Raw genomic sequence first — 21,147 nt, 5'->3', positions numbered from 1 at the left:
GGATTGAGTGCGGGCTGCAAACCAAAGTGTCACAGGTTCAATTCCCAGCCAGGGTACATGCCTGGGTTGCAGACCATAACCTCCAGCAACTGCACATTGATGTTTCTCTCTCTCTCTCTTCCTCCCTTCCCTCTCTAAAAATAAATAAATAAATAATCTTTAAACAAAAAAAAAAGATTATAGGCCTGGAAAACCCATGTTCCACATCATTTTCCACTATAACAAATGATCCCAAAATGTCATTTGCTTAGAACAACAAGCATATATTGCTCAGGACAGCCAGACTTGGCTTCAAGGTGTGGGTTAGAGTCTGGTGTTCTCCACATGTCTTCATTCTCAGAACAGCTGAAGCAGCAGCGAGTCTCTGGAACATACTCTGTCATCTCAGAAGGAAGAGTTTCAAGAGTGCTGTTGGAAGTCCATGATATGAAGTTTCTTGGAGCCTTAGTTTGAAACTGTCATGCTATTACTTCTACTTATATTCTGTGGATCAAAGCATGGCCAGCCCCAAAGTCAATGGAGCCGACCTAGGAGGCCCTGCAGAGTTATGTGGTAAGGTACATGGACGTACACTTCTGTAACAGAGAGTGAAAAGGTGGGAACCACAGCCACTGCATTCTCATCAGGACTTACCACCCCAAAACTCTCTGCCACAGCCACAGGATTGTAAAATTCACTGTCTCAGACCCACAGGGTTACATGGTTTAACTTTTGGTATAACTCAAGAACTCAAGATTTTAATTGCCTTTTCAGTCCCAGCTTCTTGTTTCCTATAAATAGTTCTATTCAAACCAGTTTCTGGTGCCTGCTTGGGAAAGTCTGCACAACAGTACTAGGAGAAGGTCCATGAGTCTCAAGGGGATTAATGAGGCACTTAATCTATTACTCAGCACTGTGACCACCGAATTCTTGTCAGTTCAAAGACTAGCACCTAAGAACAGCTATACTCAAGAGTCCAAATTACAATTCTTTATTCTCATCTGGCCCTCCTCATGAGATTCACATTTTCCAGCTTTCTGCCTTAAGCCATCCCCTATTACACTGTTACTGAGGCCGTAGCATTTCTTCATTTCTTCTTTTCCTATTTGTTTTGGGTTTTTTTAATCAGGAGAGTGTTAGGCTCTGTATGTGGAGATGGGAGTTGTTTGGAGTTTATGAGGCAGGCATGTAGTTATATGTAGAGCAGGAGAAAGTTGTCACAAAGATTCTGAGTAAAATTGTGACACTTAAATTAAGCGATGGATGTGCATAAGATCTTCAAGGGAAAGTCTGAAGACTTTTTTCAATCCTTCTCCCTTTTTAATAACAACAAAGTTCACACTCTTTTTTAATGGTTCACATTTAATAAGACCACTTTTGATAAGCCTAGTATCAGTTTATTTTCATAGTGAGAGACCCAGAGATCAAAGGTGAACCAAGACAGTGTCTTGATCCAGAGGACAGTATCAAACAGGGAGAAACTGTGTCAAAAATCAGAGGTCAGACAAGAATATAAATAAAAAAGCATCGATTGAATTTGGACAGTCACTGCATCTACTTGCATAGTTGTGCCTTGCACAAGGGCGCTCGGCCAAGGGACAAGTGAGGCTAAAGGCCCTGGTTGTTGAGCTGCATCAGCTGCAGAAAGGGAAACCTTTTGTACAGCACACAAAGGTGCCATCTGTTTCCCAAGCTTGAACCCAAGCTGCTGCCTCTCCACGCGCCCTGCAGGGTTGCCTTTTCTAAATCACACAAAGAACCATATGGGCTGCTGGCCCTGAATTTAGCAACAGGGAGTCAATGGAGAGGATAAATTTTTAAATTTATGTGAAAGGCCTTTGTAAAGTGTTTTAACACTATTCCAGTGTAAAGCAGGGGCAGGCAAAGGTAATTCAGAAGCTTAGCAGGTGACAGGAGAAATCACATTGATCACAAACATTTTCTGCCCAACCTGCAGCATGGAGAATCCACTTGAGACATTCTAATAGCTTATACAAATTCTTCTGTGGGAAACCATTTGAGAGAAGACTGGCCAGGAAACCCAGATGGAGTGGACATGATAGTTTCTGAAAGTCCATTCTAGTTGCAAACTCCAGGGCAGGTTTAGCCAGTGAGGCAGAAGAGCCTCAGACAGAAGCACCTGGGTGAGCCTGCCCTAACCCAACTGCCAAACCCTTTGATCTTGCTGGAGCTTGATTTGGAGAAAACATCCGGCCCCAGAGGTTCTCAGAGTTCACAAAGGGTAAAACCCACGGAGGTTTTTGTAAAGCCCTGTAACATTGTGATCGGTGGGATTCGCACAGTGCTACAAAGCCCGCAGAGACCTGTACAAAAACTGCAGGGGCAAAGGTAGCGCTTCCCTGGGAAATCCTCAGCCTGGCTACCCTGCCCCAGGATGATGGACACAACAGGTAGCTATCCCTTCTTACTCAGGGACTCAGAAGGGACAGCAGGAAGTTGACCAGGCCAAGAGAAGTGATGCCCAGCTGCTGGCCCCTCACTGCTGTTCTCATTGAGGTGAAACTGGTTTTTCAATGTGGTATTACAGCCATGACTGAGAAATACAAAAAGGTATTTCTTTAAAAAATGTCCTTGTCTTGGTTTTGTGTTGATTCTATTACAAAAGAAGATTACATAAGCCATCTCGTATGGAATTTCTGAATCCAAATCCCTAGAGAGATTTGGGTAAGTGCTTTGCTTTGCAGTTTGGGAAGGTAAGTTTCAACAGAGATTGATTTGTTTCTGGGCAATCACCAGCTATAGCTGCTCATTCTAACACTGACTGAACAGTAAGTCATGGGCACACCACGTCATCACCTCTGGTGATGCCACCTGTTATCTGCCCTTTAAGCAGCACGGGTGACTGTTGAGGCCTTGACTCTGCCATAGTCGTGGATCCAAGACTCATCTGCTTGGCAATGTCAGTTTTCCAAGACTGAGAGTCAGGTGTGGGTCTAGGAAGTGAAAACAATCCAAAACCATAGGCGGCAACAATTCAGAGAACTCCAGGCCCTGTCCTGGAAATGTCCCTATAGGGACGTGTGTGCCTACCTACTCCTCAGACAAAAACCTCCCCAGAGCACACCCACGCCTACTTGCAATTGACTAAATCATCAGGAACCAGTTGGATAAGTGACAAGTGCCATTTTTCTAAGAGTCAAACCCTAAAAGCCCTCCATTCCTAAAATTAATTGGGAAGAAGAAATGTGGGGCACTGTCAAGGTTTTTGGAACACTCTCGAGTACTATGAGTTCTCCAAACTCAACTTTGGAAAAGGAATCCGTGTAACTGTGGAACCAAGTAAGTGATGCATTTGTCTGTTTGAGGTTAAGGCATCCTCCCTCTAAGAAGGCAGAAATATTGGGAAATGTGAAATGGGTAGTGATAGCACCAATATAGGGTCAAGGAGAAATTTAGGGAAGATGGTTAGTCCCCTGCATAGGAATTGAGAGGGGGTTTTCTAATTTTTTAATTGACTCTGGAGCTGTGAAAGACCCCTGCACAGCTCAGGGGAAACAGAAAATTCTGCTCAATTCAGGGAATTCCGTTCAGGCTGCAGAGACCACACAGTCATTGTTTCAAGTCTCCAGGTCGAGTCAGAACTGATTAGAAACAAGGTTGATCTGAGTTTGGGGATCTATCAATGTGGTTCTGGATATAAATAATTCTGACCTTCCTCAGGCCAAACACATGCTCTTGGGAGAGCTCAGACATGAGTCAGCCTCTTGGGCACAGAGAATAAGGCCGGGGTAAGTGATCACTGGTGTTGCCACTTTTCTCTTTGGAAAAAAGGGAACCAGTGCCAGACATCCATTTCCAACTGTTAGGGCTGCGACTGGAAGCTAAGTTGCAAGTGAGGAAGCTGGAATATTCTGGCTCCCTGTGAGACTAGATTTCAAGCAGAATAAAGTGACTGTGTAATGTTTCCGACTAAGAAATACTTTGGAGTTTATAGGACTCAGCCAGGAGTAGTTCCCTGAGGGCTCATGACGTTCATCTTCCTCACTACGAGTATATGGTACCACTCACTAGTTCACTGTTATAAAGCAATCAGTGCTAAACTTTTCAAAGGATTGTACTCAACACAGAAGGCATCTTTTTGTGTCATTTAAGTGACATTTAAATTTAATTATTCTTGCCCAAAAAAAGACAGCAGTCTCCATTTGGCAGCAGCTCCCAGTTAGATAGTGAACATTCATATTAATCTAGAAAATGTAATAAACAAATACAAAACCCCATTTCAAAGATGCTGTGGAAGTCTAGCAATGGTGTCAGCGGTCCCAACTCTTCTAAGCTGGCTACTGGAAAAGTAACAGCATGTCCTGGCCTGATACTTGGCATTCAGTTTAGGTTTTCCAAGGTGAGGGAAGGTTCTAGAGAGGTGGGGTGGAAGGGTATCATGAGGTGGGCTCCTCGCAGAGAAGACCCTGGGACAGGACAGTCCTGGGTGAATGCTGTCAAGAAGGCACAGAACTGAGGGCGAGGGAAGGGAAAAAGGGTGCAGGCAAGGCCTTCCTGGCCCTCACACTCAATGAGGAGAAATGGGGCAAGGGCTTTGTATCCCAAAAAGGATAGAAATCCAAGCTTTGCTAGCAGAACTAGAGCAGAGAAATTCAGGTGTTAAATAAAATCATATAAAATTTTAAAAATTCTACTAATTCAGTCCCTTGCCTTTAGGCCTCATTGGCTTTAAATTTTCTCACTAAAATAGTTTAATCCACATTCCCAACAAGGTGGATGACTGATTTCCCTAACCTCCCTTTGTTCACCAAGTTCTTCCAAATGAATTTAAGTTCTTCTGCTTACTGGTTTACTTAACCTGGTGCTTTCCTTACTTGATCTGGTGAAACATGGTTTTAGATGGTACATAGACTTTCTTTTCATTTTAATTGTGCTGTCTTTTAATGGATATCAAAGTAGTACAATTAGGTTGTCAAACCCACTGGATTTAAAGTTTCCTTTCAGTTATATTTGATGTTAAAAAGTGAGTAAATTCAAAGAAAACTATTAAACAAATTATATGACAGATCCATGTGACAAAAAAAAAAACAGGAGATGTGATTAATTAAAGTATGGAAACACTAACTGGTGCCTCCCATCATTCTTGGAAATGAAAAGATGAGGGGCATCCAGAGAGGTCAGGATCCGGAATATATTTCTTTAGTGTCTTCTTTTCTTCTCAAAAGCCTACTTCCGTTTGATGCTTCTTTCAAGTTCTTACCTGCAGGCTGCACAAAACTAACAGAACAGGTTTACACAAACTCACAGCTCCAAATCCACCACACCTTTTAGCCCTCTGGGTAGAGAAAACCTGAGGATACCACTTAACTTCATAAAATAGAACAAAAGAACAGGACAAAACAGCATGGAATAAGGTAGCACAAATAAAATGACAATGACAGGAGCGTAAGAAAAGGGCTATAGTCATCGGGAACATCTCAATGAAAGTGGGCCATTAGATGGTCTTAACATAATATGGACAATTGTATGTTATTATTATTATATCAACTACCACTTTTTAGTGCCTACTACACCTCCAGCCACTGGACAAAGCACTTTGCGAATGCATGGTGTTTTATGCAGTTCTCAAAACAATCATGCAGAGTTAGGTACTATCGTCTGCACTTTTACTGATCAGAAAGGGGTCCCCCAATATCACACAGCTTTTAGCAAAGTCAAAAATTGTATCATCCGTCTGATTCCATTCAGAGATATTCTGAATCCAGCTCCCTCTGGATGCCCTTCACCTTTTCAAAGGATGATAGGATGCACCAGCTCAGTGTTTTCCATTCTTCAGTCTGTGCACAGAAGAACTCTGCTCTTTATCAGGGTTGCAGGGCCTTGGGGCACTGACAGGTTTTTCCTGCCTGGCCCAGCCTCCCCCACAGGCCTCTAATGAGCTCCTTTCCAAGCTGTCTCCAGGGACTGAAGCAGCAGTTAGGCTGTTTCCCTTCCAGCCACCATCCCCAACCCCATCCTTCACTAAGGACAGGCTCCTACCCCCAGACCAAAACCAGTTAGCAAAAGAGGCATTCTCCAAGCAAGGCTCATCCTTCCCATTACACCCCTGGTGCTCAAGGGTTCTAAACTCAGAAAGCTCCAGGGTTCTAAACTCAGAAAGCTCCAGATGATGATTAGAGTATCACTCCAAGAAAGAGCAGTCCCACAAGGTCCTTGGCTTATTAATGTGTTTCTAAAATTCCCATTCCCATCTTTGGCATTCCCTCTCACACACAATGGGTATCTCCCAGAAAGGAGCCTGTGACCTGTGCATCCCTATACCTCAGGGAGACATTTTCTCCCCGAGATTCACATCACTTTCTCCCTCTCCTTCTCCAGGTCATGCCTCAAATGTCACTTCTAGTGAGTCCTTTCTCAACCATCCCCTGTCATTCTGCAACCCCTTACCCTGCTATACTTTATAGTGCTCATCTCTACCTGAACTTTGTATGATCATTTACCATCTGTTTTCCTTGTTCTATGAGAACAAAACTCTGAGTTGTTCCTTATTGTGTCCACTAATACACTGAGGGCACTTAATGAATGTTTGTTGAATGAATGAATGAATGAACGAACAAATGAATGAACAAATGTATGTGTGAACAAATGAATGAGAAGACAAGTCAGTCGTGAAATAAGGCAAAAGGAAACAGAAATGAAAGCAAGCTGGGAACCTGTGGAGCCCTGCCTGAGTCCCAGCTCTACAAGCTGTGACAAGTGATTGTCAGTATATGCCAGGCACTCTCCTAGGTGCCATGGGGAATCAGCAGGAACAAAACAGACAGAAATTCATGCCTGACTGGAGCTTTTATTCTAATGGAAAAAGGCAGATGATAAACTAAATAAGTGAATAAAACATATAGTATTTTCAGTGGTAATAAGACCTGGGAAGGAAACTAAAGCAGAGAAGAGGAATAAAGTGTGAGAAGGAGTAGTGTGTGATTTCTAACAAGGGAGTCACAAAAGGCCTCTTTGTAAAGGACATTTGAGCAGAGACCTGAGTGGGTGACAGAGTGAGCCATGCAGGTATCTAGGAGAAGAACAACTCCAGGCAGAGGGAACACATGTGCGGCCTGGGGTGTGTGAAGGATACTAAGGAGGCCCATGTGGCTGGAGGACAGTGAGTGATGAGGAGGAGATTTAAAAAGGAGGTCAGGTTGGTAATGGGAGTGGGGTAGGGGTGGCTTGTAGACTGCTGTAAGGACTTCAGCTTTTGGATTCAAGAGGGAAGGTTAGAGAATGGAATAGAGGTTCCACCTGACCTAGAAAAAGACCAAGGAAAACAGAAACCTGGATTCCAGGCCTCACCCACAGCTCTAAGAAACGAACACTCTCATGTCAAACACCAAAGACACAGGCTTCCCTTCTCCCTCAGCAACCTCGCCCGACCATCCTGCCTCTGGGGAGTTCTGCGCTAAGTGAAATTACATCCCTCAAGTAAAACTTACTTTCCCTATTGTCTAACCCTAATAAACATTCTAATAATTACACCTAAGCTTTCTATAATAGTTCAGAGAATGCTTTCATTTAATCTTACAACCTCCCAATACAGAAGATATTACCCTCATTTTATAAAGGAGGCAAATAAAACTCAGTGAACTTAAGTAATGTGGCCACATTATACACTTAGTAAGGGACAGAGTCGAACCAGGTTTCAGGTTTTCTGACACCTTTCTTTTTCACCACAACTGAAAACCACTCTCCATGGCAGTGATATTCCAAGTATGATCTGCAGTCCTTTACAGGCTGTAAACTGATCTGAAAATGCTTGTTCTTTTTCTGGTTGTTATGAGTGACATACAGGCAATCTCATAGACTATAATTTTTACATATGACAGAGGTTAATTTAACTGCCACTTTTAAGTGTATGTTGTTAAAGCTTGTTACAATTTGATATTTGTGAATATATTATTAAAATGTACTGAAGACTCTAATTCTATTTCATACTAAGAAGTCTGGCTGCTGCACAATACTTGGCAGCGATGCAAAGCTCTAGCTGAATATGAAATTCTATTCCCCTCAAAGGTAGGAGTGAATGGGGCACATAAGTCACTAGACCTCTGCCCCACCGAAGTGTAGCCCAAAGACTGAGAAGCACAACTCTATGACCAATGTGCCACCTTTCTTTTCTCTGGTCACACTAAAACACTCCAGTCTCTCTCATTCCAAGCACCAATCTGCATTGTAACATGGCAAAAGCTTAGATTTCTGTTTGACACAGTAGTTTCCTCCTGTTTTGTCCTGAAAGACAGCCCCCAAGACTTAGGAGAAAAGAGGTTAGGTCAGACGAGACAGAAAATCCCATCCATGTCTACCACGTGACTTGGCAACTGGGGCCAGGGTTGTCATAAAGGGAAAGTAAGGCAGTTTTTAAACTAGGTTTATCCACTGTGATACCTGATCTTTGGCAATGGAACCTATCTGGAGGTAGAACCACGTAAGTCACTTGTTTTTCCTTATTATGACCACTATATTTAGCAATTATCTTTGTTAGAAATTTTCCCAAGTCATCAGTTGAGAAATACTTTTAAGGATGCTGCAAAAAAATCCTTCCAGCGTGTCATCAAGCAAGGGACCATTTGAGGAGCAGGGACTGGGTTTCTGATAAAATCCAGGATGTGGCATGTGCCACCGTGGATCTTCCTGATCCATCATCCTCCCTGAAGAGTCTTTGTCTTCCCTCTACTTAACCAACTTCACAGAGCCAGCTTACTTAATACCTGAGCCATCACCATCTACAGATCTGGGCCATAACCAGACACCTACACTACATGACATCTAATAAATGTGAGGCATAATATTGAGCATCTTAGACCAAGTTTTCTAGGACCAAGTGCTAATCCTTCTCTTTGGCTGACAGGCTCTGTGACTTAACTTCACTGAACTCTAGTTTCCCCTCTAGCTGGACCAAATGCTTTCCAAGGTGTCTTCCAGCTTTAGCACACTATGATCCTGATTATCATCCAGACCTTTCTTAGGGGCAATTTAGAAGAAAATCAAGGAAATCCAATGGTGTAAAAGTCTTATAACCCAGTAGAAATTCTGTGATTTAATTTGTTAAGGCACTGGAAAAAGAGTCAAAACGCTCCCTATGCATCCATTCATTAGCCCTTGTGTGACCACAGGGGTTTTGACAAATGATCTCTGGGATACCTTTCAGTCCTATTATCTGTGACTTTGTTTCAGTGAATGGAAACTGAACTCTGGAGACCTGAGAGTGAGGCCCAGCTCAGCCACTCAATATCTTAACCACTCTTAGCTTCAGTGACTTCATCTGCAAGATAGATCTAATATATCACCTCATGCAGTTTATAACAATAATGTTTGTTGAGGTAGTATAAACACAAGCTGCTTATAAGTAGTAAAGTACTTACAGAATGATAGTCATCTGTGATTATTATGATCCTTTGGACAGACTCCAAGTTTTTTGCATCAATGGCTTTTGCTCCAACCAGCATGCCCTTCCACCTCTAACTGAGACATAGATTTTTGCGATTAACTTAAGTCATAAAGTTATGTTTCACCTGACAATAGACATTTGGCAATTCTCATCAAAACCAAAATAATTCCTTTCTCCCTGTGAAAATATGGTCCTGAAGCAAGACCTGAAAGTAAAAGGAGATAGATAACAGCAGAAAACTTAGGGACTTCCCTAAATATTAGCACTCAGAAGAAAGCACACATCAAACAAGCTGCCAAAATGTCATGCTTAGATCTCATAAACCCTTGCAAAGTGCTCTGTATCCAGCTACACTTGTTCTGCTCCACCCACCTCCTTCCAAGCAGATGGACTAGACAGGGGGCAAGGTTTTTGTCATGATGCCTGAAGTGGTGCTCTCAGATAAACTCATCTTTGGAACAGGAACTCGACTCATCGTGGAAGCAAGTAAGTTACACATTTTACTTCAGTCTGCATATCCTTGGAGTTGTGGCATGTTCCTAAATGAATGGTGCTGCTTGGGATGTCAGGAGGTTCTAAATTGGAAATCCACTGAGGCTTGTTGCTGTTGCTGCGAAGAGCTGGGGTAAAGTTTGAGGACAAATTCATTAGATTTCTCTCAAGAAAATATTCTATGTGTGCTAGAAACTGTGTTCTACAGATTATTTCATAGCCTTCTACAACTACCTAGCCAAAGCCCTTGGTCTGGCCCCCTGATCAGGGACTGGGATCAGGAAAAAGGCAGGCCGTAGATGAGGAGTCTCTCCACCATTGATGAGGAAAGAGTCATGGCCGTGGCATAAGGAGGAGAGTTAGAAACATATTGTTAAAGGAGTTAGATCAGGAGCATTTTCTCTCCCTCAAATGACAAAGCCAACCTTGCCCTTGTCTCTTTTTGCTGAGAATTTTCATTAAGTCAACATGCCTGGCTCAAACTAAATGATCTACAAAGTCGCATACTAGGTTAGCCTGGGTCTGCCGAGAGCTGTTACGTGCTCACCTCCCCTGTTAGCCCTGGATCTGAGCACTCTGCACAGGGTTCAGGAGCCTGCACCCAGTATAGAAAGCCAGCGACCACTTCAAGACAACAGAGAGATAATGGTGTTCTCCTGGACACATTGCCCACTAGTACTCTGTTCCAGGGTTTAGAAATCCAGAGGCCGTATTCAGGTAGTTGGGGCAGCTACCAATAGCCTGTCACTGGGACCAGCCCAGAAGACAGCCTTTCAAAAGTTTCACAGCATGCCAAGTCCAATGAGTAATCCCTTACATGGTTAGATTCTGATTTTTTTTTAATTTCAGAGAAAATAAAGAATGTGGTGAGGCTGACAGTCCTGAAAGCAAATGGTAGTATCAACAGGGTCTGTGCCCCTCAGAGGATGATATAAACTTACAGGGGTTCTGGATTGCCTACTGCTTCCAGGGAAATAGTGGGGTTTGGTGAGTTTTCTTATCTTTGAGGGGAGAGAAACTAGAGCTACGAAAAGGACAGAAAGAGAATTACGTTGTAGCTGACTGCAGCCTCATTGATGTTGGACAAATTGCATCTAAGCAAAAAGTATTATGTTTAATTTTCCCTTTGAATCATTTCTGCTTGAAATTCATAATTACCTGCAGTGTTAGCATGAAATCTCCGAGGCCATGCCTTTGGGAGCCTTAGGGAAGAAGGAAAAGAGATGAGATTAAGGTTTAGCCCCTCTGCGGGGACACTGGCCATGCTCTCCAATGATACTCCATTTAGTTCTCTGGTTTTCCCTGCCAGCAGTGATGGAGTGTAATATGATGGTGTGAAGCTCAGGTAGAGGGAGTGAGAGTTGCAAATCAAGCCCCCAATCCTTAAAGTTTGACAGCAAATAATGGCCCTATACAACTGTCATTCACTTTGGCTCTAGCTCTAGACTCTTAATTTTTGGTGATGAGACAGAGAAATCCATCGAGTCTTTAAGTTCATCTTCACATGATTACTACATCCTTCTGAAGCTTGTATCTGTACCCAGAGCCAGGAGAAATTATAAAACAAAAATAAGCAATCCAAAGCAAGCACAGGCTCCTCTGACCTGCATTCATAACACACAACACCACTGGACTCCCCTGGCAACTGCCAATTTCTTGTTCAACCATCAGTTCCTTCGAAAACCTTTCCCTGGGCTCAGGGAATTAGAAAGCAGATTTGTTATTATTGTGAGACTCAGCCTGAGTGATGGGGGAGAAATTAGGTTTCTAATCAGAAAGCAGTATTTGTGACACAAGAGAAGGGAGCCAGAATATGAGAACAAGACCTGTGTCTAAACTCTCCTCATCCTAACATTCATTATAAGAAATGTCAACATTCGGTGCCCCATCTCTACTGCCAAGCTATTGTGTTCTTTTTAGAGAGGTCTCCCAATAAACCAGGAGTTAAATTTTCCATCTTGAAGGTAGCTGTCAGTCACCTGTCACCCTCTTCTCATGATGCTCTGTCTCAGCACTCTCCTGTCCCAGTATTTCTCAGTTGGGGATTTCATGCTCACATCCTTGTCCAACAGTTTAACTATTGTTAGCTTCAAAGAGAACTGAGACTCTGTGTACTGGGCCCCCTGAGCTCATCAAGGGCAGCTTTGTAGTTCTCTGAGCTGTGGGGTCTCTTGGCTGGGATCCAGACTGGGGAGGCAGGACACAGATGTTCTAGCCCAGGCCCCAGGGCCTGCCCCAGGCTGTTACCTGTGAGGCAGCATCGCAATGTGCTCCTGGTACACCCGACAGATGTTTTTTGGAGCTGGCACCAAACTCTTCGTGGAGCCCAGTGAGTTGATTTTTTCCTATATATTTCTAAGGGTTAATTGAGTCTCGGGAGTGGGGCTGACAACCAGTTTGCATTACTTGAGAAATTATACCTAGGAGATGTGGAGTGGACCAGAGTGGAGGCATTAGGCTGAGTCGCTGAAGTAGCTCTGTAACTATTTTTATTTTTAAAAAACATATGTTAAAACTGTAGTTCCCACTTATTTCTGAAATCTTTGGGGCATCCCAGAAAGCAAAGAGAAATCTAGAAAAACTTATACTAATAAGTCTGGAGCATAAGTTGGAGCATATGAGTGTAGGAGGGGCAGTGGCAGATACACTTGGGCCCAAATTCTCCAGGAAGTTGCTTTATCCTTATATATCCCTTGGGTAAGCTGACTAGTGAGCCTGTCTTATTACAACCTCAAAACAAGTGTCCAAGAGCTTGAAAGGTTTAGGAGAGAGGTGTTTAACCTGGTGGGAGTAAGGAGGTAGAGCAAACTGACATTTCAGTGTTCAAGTTACTTCTCATGTTGGTAGAGAGCCTTGGGACATTTGTTATAGATATTGCCAGCAGGCACATTTGTTATAGATGTTGCCATTATTAGGGAGCCAGTAAGACTATGCCAATCTAAACCCTAGATGATTTCTAAGTTTACATGTTCAAGAAAACTATTCAGGAAAGATAGACACTTATTTTTGTATTGTTTACCAGCAACATAACCTTAGCATTGGATTAGTATTCATAAAGAAAGAAAGTCTGAAAATAAAATAACAATTATCCAAACACATAACACTTTGCTACACATGTTGAGATGTAATTATATTTGTAGACCAAAAAGACTGGAAATTCTCAAAAGACAAATAATTAATTGTCTTTCATTTAAATTTTGGACTACAATAGGGTAAATTTTATACAATTTCAAATTGTGGTTTAAGTGCTGTATAAAAATAGACTAGGTTACATGTGGCAACTCTATTAAATATATTTCATTTTTTTAAAAGCTCAATTCGGCCCTGGCTGGCGTAGCTCAGTGGATTGAGCACGGGCTGGAAACCAAAGTATCCCAGGTTCCCAGCCAGGGTACATGCCTGGGTTGCAGGCCATAACCCCCAGTAACCGCACATTGAAGTTTCTGTGTGTCTCTCTCTATCTCTCTCCCTTCCCTCTCTAAAAATAAAATAAATAAAATCTTTAAAAAAAATAATAAAAAAAAGCTCAATTCAATCATATAGCCTTTTCTTTGGTTACCATGATATCTGAGAATGGATTGGATAAAACACTTCTTTTTTTCAAACAATTGTTTTGAACATATATACACTGAGAAAGAGAGTATGAGAAAACTGTTTTACCAAATCAATGCACTGTGCTCTATCTAAAATACAAACTACCAGATTCAGAGCTCAATATAATAAGTGGATGAACTTCTTCAGACATCTGTGTTGGCAGATATATAACATTGTTCAAATTATTCAAACCAGGTCTCTCCAGTCCAAAGTGATTATTGACAACTGCCTTTGAATATAGATTTTTAAATCCTAAGCAAGCCTTAATTAGCCAACTAAATCCAGCTAGGATTGGGTCATACCCTTAAGTAATCAAGGAGATAGAGTTGTTTTGTTTTTGTTTTCTAATGGGCAAGTTTCTTTTCTCTATAACTCATAATTCCCTTTAAAATCAACCAGAATATATATCAAACCAAAGTCAGAATAGTGAGCAAGAAATGTCGCAGTTCTGAAGGGAGGTGAATGAGTAGAACTTGTGGTTTCCAAGCCGTTGCTGCTAAGGTTATCAGCGCCTGTTATCAGTGGCTTCGTTCTCATTCTCACAGAGGTTGAAAGCAGGTTCCAGAAGAGCCATTTGAAAAATCCCCAATCCCCCTCTTGTCTAGGGCTAAAGCCAAATATAGAAGAAACTACATCTCTTAGGAACTAGTTTCCTACCCTGAATGACTGGAATAGAATCCAGTCTTTTAGCTGAGCTTCCCAGGAGAGAAAAAAATGGAGAATTATGATGACAATGAGGAGGGGCTTCTCTGAACAGCTGATTCTCCCTGAAAACCCTGACCAGCTGTGGTCCATTTACAAAGTAATCAGCAGGAACTTCCGACAAACAATCACCCCATCTCCACCAGACATAACTGATTGATTTGGTTACAGCTCTGCTTCCATTAGCTTCACAGCTGAAACCCAAATCCAGACTCAAAATAAAGCACCAGAAAAATCATTCCATATACACATTCATTACCAAGAGTTTTTGTTTAGCAATACCTTATGTCTTGATTATAGGCCATAGTAAATAAAAGTACACTGGAATTCAACATATTTTTAAGTTGATACCAAGAAGCCAAACTCAGCTAAGTTTTGAATACTAAGGGCCGTATTCACACAAGATAGTAATATTGAAAACAAGCGGTTAAGCATATAATTGGAAATATGTCCAGATCACCATTCACAGGCAGGTTGATTGTCTTTCCTGATTTCAGGCATTTTCAGGGCTCTTTTTTAGCAGTTATTTGAAGATAGTTTAAGAGTTCAAGACTCCATAGACACAAAATATATCATAATTCAGAAATTCAATAAGGCACCAGGGGAAAGAATCATTACTGTCACCCTAAAAACTTCAAGACTTTTGGTTTTAAGTGGAAAAAAATGCACATACCAAGTAGCAGATATATGATAAATCAAGGTGAGGCTTGACAGGAGAGAAGACCAGGAGGAGACCCAATTATTGGAACCAGCTTGCTATCATTCCACTTGGAATAAAACAAGAAAAATGGATTTCAACTGGTTTTATGTGTATAAGAACTTCCAGGGAATGGTAGTTGTTATTCACTGACTAAAGACCCAAAAGGAACTGAAGGGTACACTCTTAACAAAAGAATAAGTATCCACCTAAAGTCAGAGAGATGTATCACTTAACTTCAGTGGATCCCTTCCAGTCCATGAAATGAAGGTGATGCCCTGAAGTGACCCCAGCACCACCACCCTCAGAGTGATTGAACAGTTATGTAGTTCTTCTCAGACCCTTGATTCTTTAACTGACATACTACAAAGCATGAGCACCTGCCCTGATCTCCCTCCAAGGGCCCATGCATTTAAAATAAGCCACTCGATGCAGACAAGCATTCATCCTGACCTTGATTGTCCAGAGGATTGATTAATAAAACATAAATAATTAAAAGTCAGACGATCAAGAAACCTTTTAGTAGTTGTTATTTTCCTTCTCTACTCCCAGCCATATTTCTTAGCAGCTCCTAACTCAAAAGCAAACTGACTGCCTTTCATTTCTGCTCCCTTGGCCATCCTCATGGAGATACAGACAAGCCCAGGTCACTAATAGGATGCAGGAAAGTCTGGGTTACAGTGCTAGGCCCCAGGGAAATTGAGGCAAACACTCTTGTTTAACTTTAACACATTGTAGATACTCATCTCATTAAATAAATTGATTATATCTGCAGAAAATCAGCATATTGCCAAACCATCCGTTTTCGTCATGAGAAATGGGACAAATGTTGCTTGTCTGGTGAAGGATTTCTACCCCAAGAATATAAATATAAATCTCCAGTCATCCAAGAAGATAATAGAATATGACCCAGCTGTCGTCGTCTCTCCCAGTGGGAAGTACAATGCTGTCAAGCTTGGTCAATATGGAGATTCTAATTCAGTGAAATGTTCAGTTGAACACAACAACGAAATTGTGTATTCCTCTGAGATTGAAGAGACAACTAAATCTCCAGGTAGGTCATATCTGGCCTCGTTGGGGCCAGGAATGTGGGGAAGAAACGTTGGGAGATGGGAAGTTGGGGATGCAAACTCTTAACGGATGACTCTCAATATGGCATCATGCTGGAAACAAGACGTAAGCCCAACGAGAGCCTGTTATTGGCTGGAAACCGAATGTTCTGCATTTCTGAACTGGAATCTAAGATACGATTCGTGTTACTTGATCCCCGTGTTTCTTCTTTACCAACAACTGTTTCATTTATACTAATGACTACACTACTACTAGACTCTGGGGTTGAAAATCCAGGTGCAGTCTAATCTTGTGTGAAAGCCAAAGCAAAAGGCAATCCAGCCTTTCACAGGTGAAGAATTTTAGTTCTTCCTACAAATTAGAGGCACACCTGGATGTTGGCCTCATGATGTGTAAAAAATAAAATAAACAAAAGCCAGAACAGTAAGTATGTTAGCTGTGTAAATAGCTGCATGACTTTAACCAAGTCATATCCCTGGTCCTCAGTTTACTTACTTACAGTCTTCTCTGGTTTTAAAACCTAAAATCCTTTGAACCCCTTGGTTACCAGTGTAAGTCTGACCTCTTCTGTTTGTTTCAGGTGACCTAAAACCAACAGAACCTGAAGTCATACAGCAAACTTCAGAGAGCTGCCATGAACCCAAAGGTTAGTTGAAATCAAAGGGTCAAGTTCACTAGTGAGGGTTAAAGCAAATGTCTGATAATGCCAAAACTCATCAGATTTCAAAAGAAAACAAAAACCACACTTGAGCCCAGTTGGTTCCCCCTGACTCTCCAGGGAGAGCTTCGGCAGCAAGCGTGGGTTTCCAAAGCTCTCTGGGCTGGCTGTGAGCAGCAGCCCTTGGGCGCCGAGGGCTGTCTGACACCAAGCTGAGCTTACAGACCAAGGAGGTTAATGGTGACTCAGGCAGACTGGTATCAGTGCTGTGGGCCCAATGCCTGGAAGGGAATCCATTCTCTCAAGGAAGTCACCATGTTCCCTCTTCTTCAGCCACAGATCTGTCCAGGAAAGTGAACATGACGTCCCTTATGGTCCTGGGGCTCCGATTGCTATTCATCAAGACTGTTGCTGTCAATTTTCTCTTGACTGCCAAGTTGTTTTTCTTTTAAGGTAAGAATTAGCTATTTCATATTCCTACTTCCACCCAAACGTTGCTGCACATGGAAAAAAGAAGTTAAGGAATGGTAAAAGACCAAGCATTGGAACGGGAAAAACACAAAGACACATATTTCAAATTAATGAAGAGGATTATCTCAATACTCAGCATAACAACACCCCATCTCCAAGGGGCCACGGGTTATTTGCAAACCTATCAGTAAAGCTTTACCTAAAGCGTATTCAGAGGCAGCAGAACCCATTTTAGCCCAGACTAAGGGGATGCTAGCTCCCAATTTTTGATCATAGGCCTCTGACGTATAGACCAGCCTTTCATTGGGGTGAGCCTCTACCTCCATTAGTCATGAAGAGTGACTATTAGCTACTCAGGATGCACACAAAGTCGAGGCTCAGACATCTTTTGCCAGGCATTACTTGCATTCCCTCTTCAGGTGAACTTAGATATGAAATTCAAACTGGGGTCTAAGTTTGCCTGTGAAGCTCCTTCCCCAATATGCCCAAATACTCCTCAATCCCCACTCCTGATCTGGGAACAACCCTAGACTTGGAGTTTTGGACTAACCTGCCCCAGCCTGCAAGCATACCCAGTCAGTCCCAGACAGGTGACTGTTTTACCAGCAGGCCCAAGGACACAGGCCATGTGGCTGTATAAAGAAGAGCACTACACCAGGAGTCAGAAGATCTGGGTTTTAGTCCTGACTTTGTCACTAGCTCACTTCCGTTGCCTTAACCAGGGTGCTTCACCTCTCTGGGCCTGGGTTTTTTCATCTATAAAACAAAGGATTAACTCCTTTTGACTCAGGGAGATCAAGTGGGTGTCATAACTTGTGGCAACACTGATGCACTGGGAGTGACCAGGTGAACTACTGCCATGTGTGGAAGGGAAATGTGCCAGAAGACATTAGTGATGTCTGTGGTGGTACAGCCACAGCAAGTACCGGCCATCCCCACCCAGACTACGGCCACTACGATTCCTTCCAGAATTGACAGTCTACGATTCTATATCAACTCTTACAACTTTCCTTCACTTATAGGACGACTGGAGGGAGAAGGCTACACTCCCTGAATGAAACCAAAAGCCTACAGAAGTGCTCTCTCTATGGCTCCTGACTTCTCGGGGATTCAAGTTAACCCATCCCAGCCTTGCTTAAATGGCTGCTACCCAAACAAGTTTTTCTTTGAAGGCAACAATCCCAGCTCATCCTCCAGCCTGGTGGAAAGACAAAGTCCTGGGGGTGGGGGTTGGTGGCCCTAAGTGCTTTATATGCTGCTTTATAAATGAGTATAGAGATACAAAGGGACAGAGGGCTTGTTTTTTATTTCTACAACAGATACTCTTTGAAAATGGTGTCTTGTTCCTTTTACTTGGCCTTCAGAAATAAAAAGTAGGAGCCAACAGGTTCCCAGCTCTGTTCTGCAAGAAGAAACAGACCCTGGGGGAAGGAAAGCAGGTGTCCTTCACCTAAACATGAAAGGCTCTGCTCAAAACCCAGCACTAGATTGGTCCCAAACAGGCATCACATCCACAAAAGCACTTTCGGCTCTTTCTACTACTTTACCAACAAAATGACATTGGATTCCCTAACACTCTCCCTGTAGGCAACAGGGTTTTAAAATCTCACCTAAATACTCTCCAAGCCATTCACAGAGTTCAGAGTAAAAGATAGAGAAAATGCACATCTTTCTATTAATTGATTTAATAAACGTGAATTGAATCTCTTTAAATTGCAGGCACTGTGTTGAGGGTGCAAGGATGAAGAAGACAAGAGCCTGGCTTTTCAACAAACTCGCTGTGCAGGGTTTTTTTGAGGGAAGGATAGGAATAAGAGCCCTAGATTTCCCCTGTAAAAAGCAGTATCTTTACTATCTCCTGCCTGCCCATCTCTGTGTGGAGAGTTGGAAACCACTGGACAGTGCCTCTTGCCTGGGCCCTTGGTGTCACTGTTTTTCTGCCATTTTCCTCTGATACTGCCTCTGCTGCATTTATTCAAGTGCATTATGTGTGCCTCACCTCTGGCTTTACCTACTGCAGCTACTGCAGAGGGGAAGTGGGTGCTGTGAATTCACTGTTGGTCTGACTGAGCTTCTAGGTCACACCCCAGTTTCCTGAGCCCCCAGCCTTTTGGCCTCTGACTCCGGGACCTGCCTGTGGGTTTCCTGCTGTTGTTGTTTCTGCTGCAGCAAGTAACAACAGTGTCCCCACAGTGGCCCGTGAGCTCTGCTACTCCCGCCTCAGCAAGGCCACAGCTGTTTCCAGGTGCACCCACGCAGTTAGCAGAGCCCTAGCAACCCAGCATTGTGGTTTCCTCAGCACCCATGTGGGTGTCGAGTGGGGGCTTCTGAGGTTACAAGCGAAAGAGCACCTCTCACCAACAACTCTGCTGCCATTGCCCTTGCAAACTCCCACATCATGTTCTCACAGTCCAAAACAAAGACAGGAGGCATTAGCACTCTAAGTAAAGAATGCTTGTTTTCAAAACAATCTAGGTGAATAAATAAGGTTCATTCAGGGGGAAAACATGAAAGGATTCCACACAACTTCATCTTTTATGTGTAAAGGATGCTTGCTTTCAAAACATTCATATCTGTTACCTTGAGTCACATTAAACTGTTTCTCTGAAATTACTAAGAACAAAATATCACATTCTCATCTTTCAAATGGGAAAAAAATATGCCCTGTGAAAAGGTACATACCTTGTCCAAAATCATCCAGTGAGGCAGGGGTATTGCTGGGAGCAGAACCAAGTTATCAAGAGTGCCACCCAAGTCCCTCTACAGTGGCACACCTCACACCCCGAACAAGGACAAAGTGTTAATTTGAAGTTCAACTAGGCCAGATTGGCTAAACATAGTATTATCCTTTATTTATATAAATGAGCTACCCGCTGACCCACTTAGATCATCAGAAAAAAGACATCCTAGCACATCTCAAGGCCATGAATTTCTCCCACCAAGAGGAGCCTTCAGAAAAGACTGAGGGCAGGAGCCAGAGGGAGTGGTGGCTGCCTTCAGGTCTGGGGGCCATCACATTGTGAATTACAGTCTTCCAGAGCCTTCACAAGCTTCATCACAACAGCCCTGAGGGAGTCTCCAAGAGACTGTTACACACTCAGCAGGCAGAACAGAAGCCCCAGAGTCTGAGTCATTTGCCCAAAGCCTTTGGCTCCCTGCCCCTGTTCTTTTCCTTCCTCCCTGTAGTGACTGCTCTTCACCAGTCTGTTTTAAAGCCCAGATGAACTGTTGCCCAAACCACCTACTGATACAGCCTCCCAGGCTGCAGCTGCAAGACAGAGCCCTAGAAAGGTGGCACAGCACCTTGGCTCTGTCATTAACTAGTTATCTGACCTTGGGAATGTCCTTCATCTTTCTGGGCTCAAGTGTGTTTCCCATAAAATAATGTCTGAGACACTACTATTTCTAAAATTACATACAACTCTAGTATTTGTCTTATGGCAGGGAATTCAATGGAGGTAGGGGAAGGGGATCTGATTCCCAGGCTGAGGGTGTATCTGTTTTAATGTCACACAGTTGTTTCCCTCCGGGGGTAGTTCTCTCCCCTGGAGACACTGCTGAGCTCCAAACTCAGGGACATTGAAGCTGGGAGCCTGGAATTCACAGGCAGCTTTCTGGGAATGTCTTGATGCTCTTCAGGGAAAGAAAAATGTTCTCCAAATGAAGGAAGTTAAATGGAGATGTCAAAGGGCATCCAGGAGTAATAAGGTGGCTGCACAAGAAGACACAGAAAAAAAGGTAAATTGCGGGAAATGTGTTTAAATAGATAACTTTGTGTCCAACTTGATTCTTAAAAAGAATCACAATTCACAATAATGGATAAATAATGGAGACTAAAATAAAGACACTTCTGATGGATTTCCCCAGACTGGCCCTTCAGCTGCAGCATTCTGATGCCCTCACAGCACACACAGCACAGACTTGTCGAGCCCACGCTTCCCTCAGTCGCACAGCTCTCCTTCCCTACCGCAGGCCCGGGGCAGCAAGGGGACACTGCGTCAGGAAGGCGGAGATGCTCTGCTCCATTGAAACCAGGGTGCTCCCCTGGACAGGATGGGCATTTTATTACTGAGGAGACATGTT

At 43.0% G+C, this 21,147-nt stretch overlaps 1 gene segment (V, D, J or C); it reads left to right on the top strand.

The window, feature by feature from the left end:
- Nucleotides 1–19,564, top strand: part of LOC114492091 — a 49,334-nt gene extending 29,770 nt beyond the window's left edge. The window contains 5 exon segments of the C gene segment in view: nt 12,161–12,200; nt 15,640–15,918; nt 16,516–16,581; nt 16,933–17,046; nt 18,087–19,564. Of these exon segments, the coding sequence occupies nt 12,161–12,200; nt 15,640–15,918; nt 16,516–16,581; nt 16,933–17,045 (498 nt within the window).
- The last annotated feature ends 1,583 nt before the right edge of the window (nt 19,565–21,147 follow it).

The sequence above is a fragment of the Phyllostomus discolor genome, chromosome 1, assembly GCF_004126475.2.
Source record: "Phyllostomus discolor isolate MPI-MPIP mPhyDis1 chromosome 1, mPhyDis1.pri.v3, whole genome shotgun sequence".
Taxonomy (NCBI): Eukaryota; Metazoa; Chordata; class Mammalia; order Chiroptera; family Phyllostomidae; genus Phyllostomus; species Phyllostomus discolor.
The sequence above is the reverse complement of the archived record's forward strand: the minus strand, read 5'-3'. Positions and strand labels throughout refer to the sequence as shown.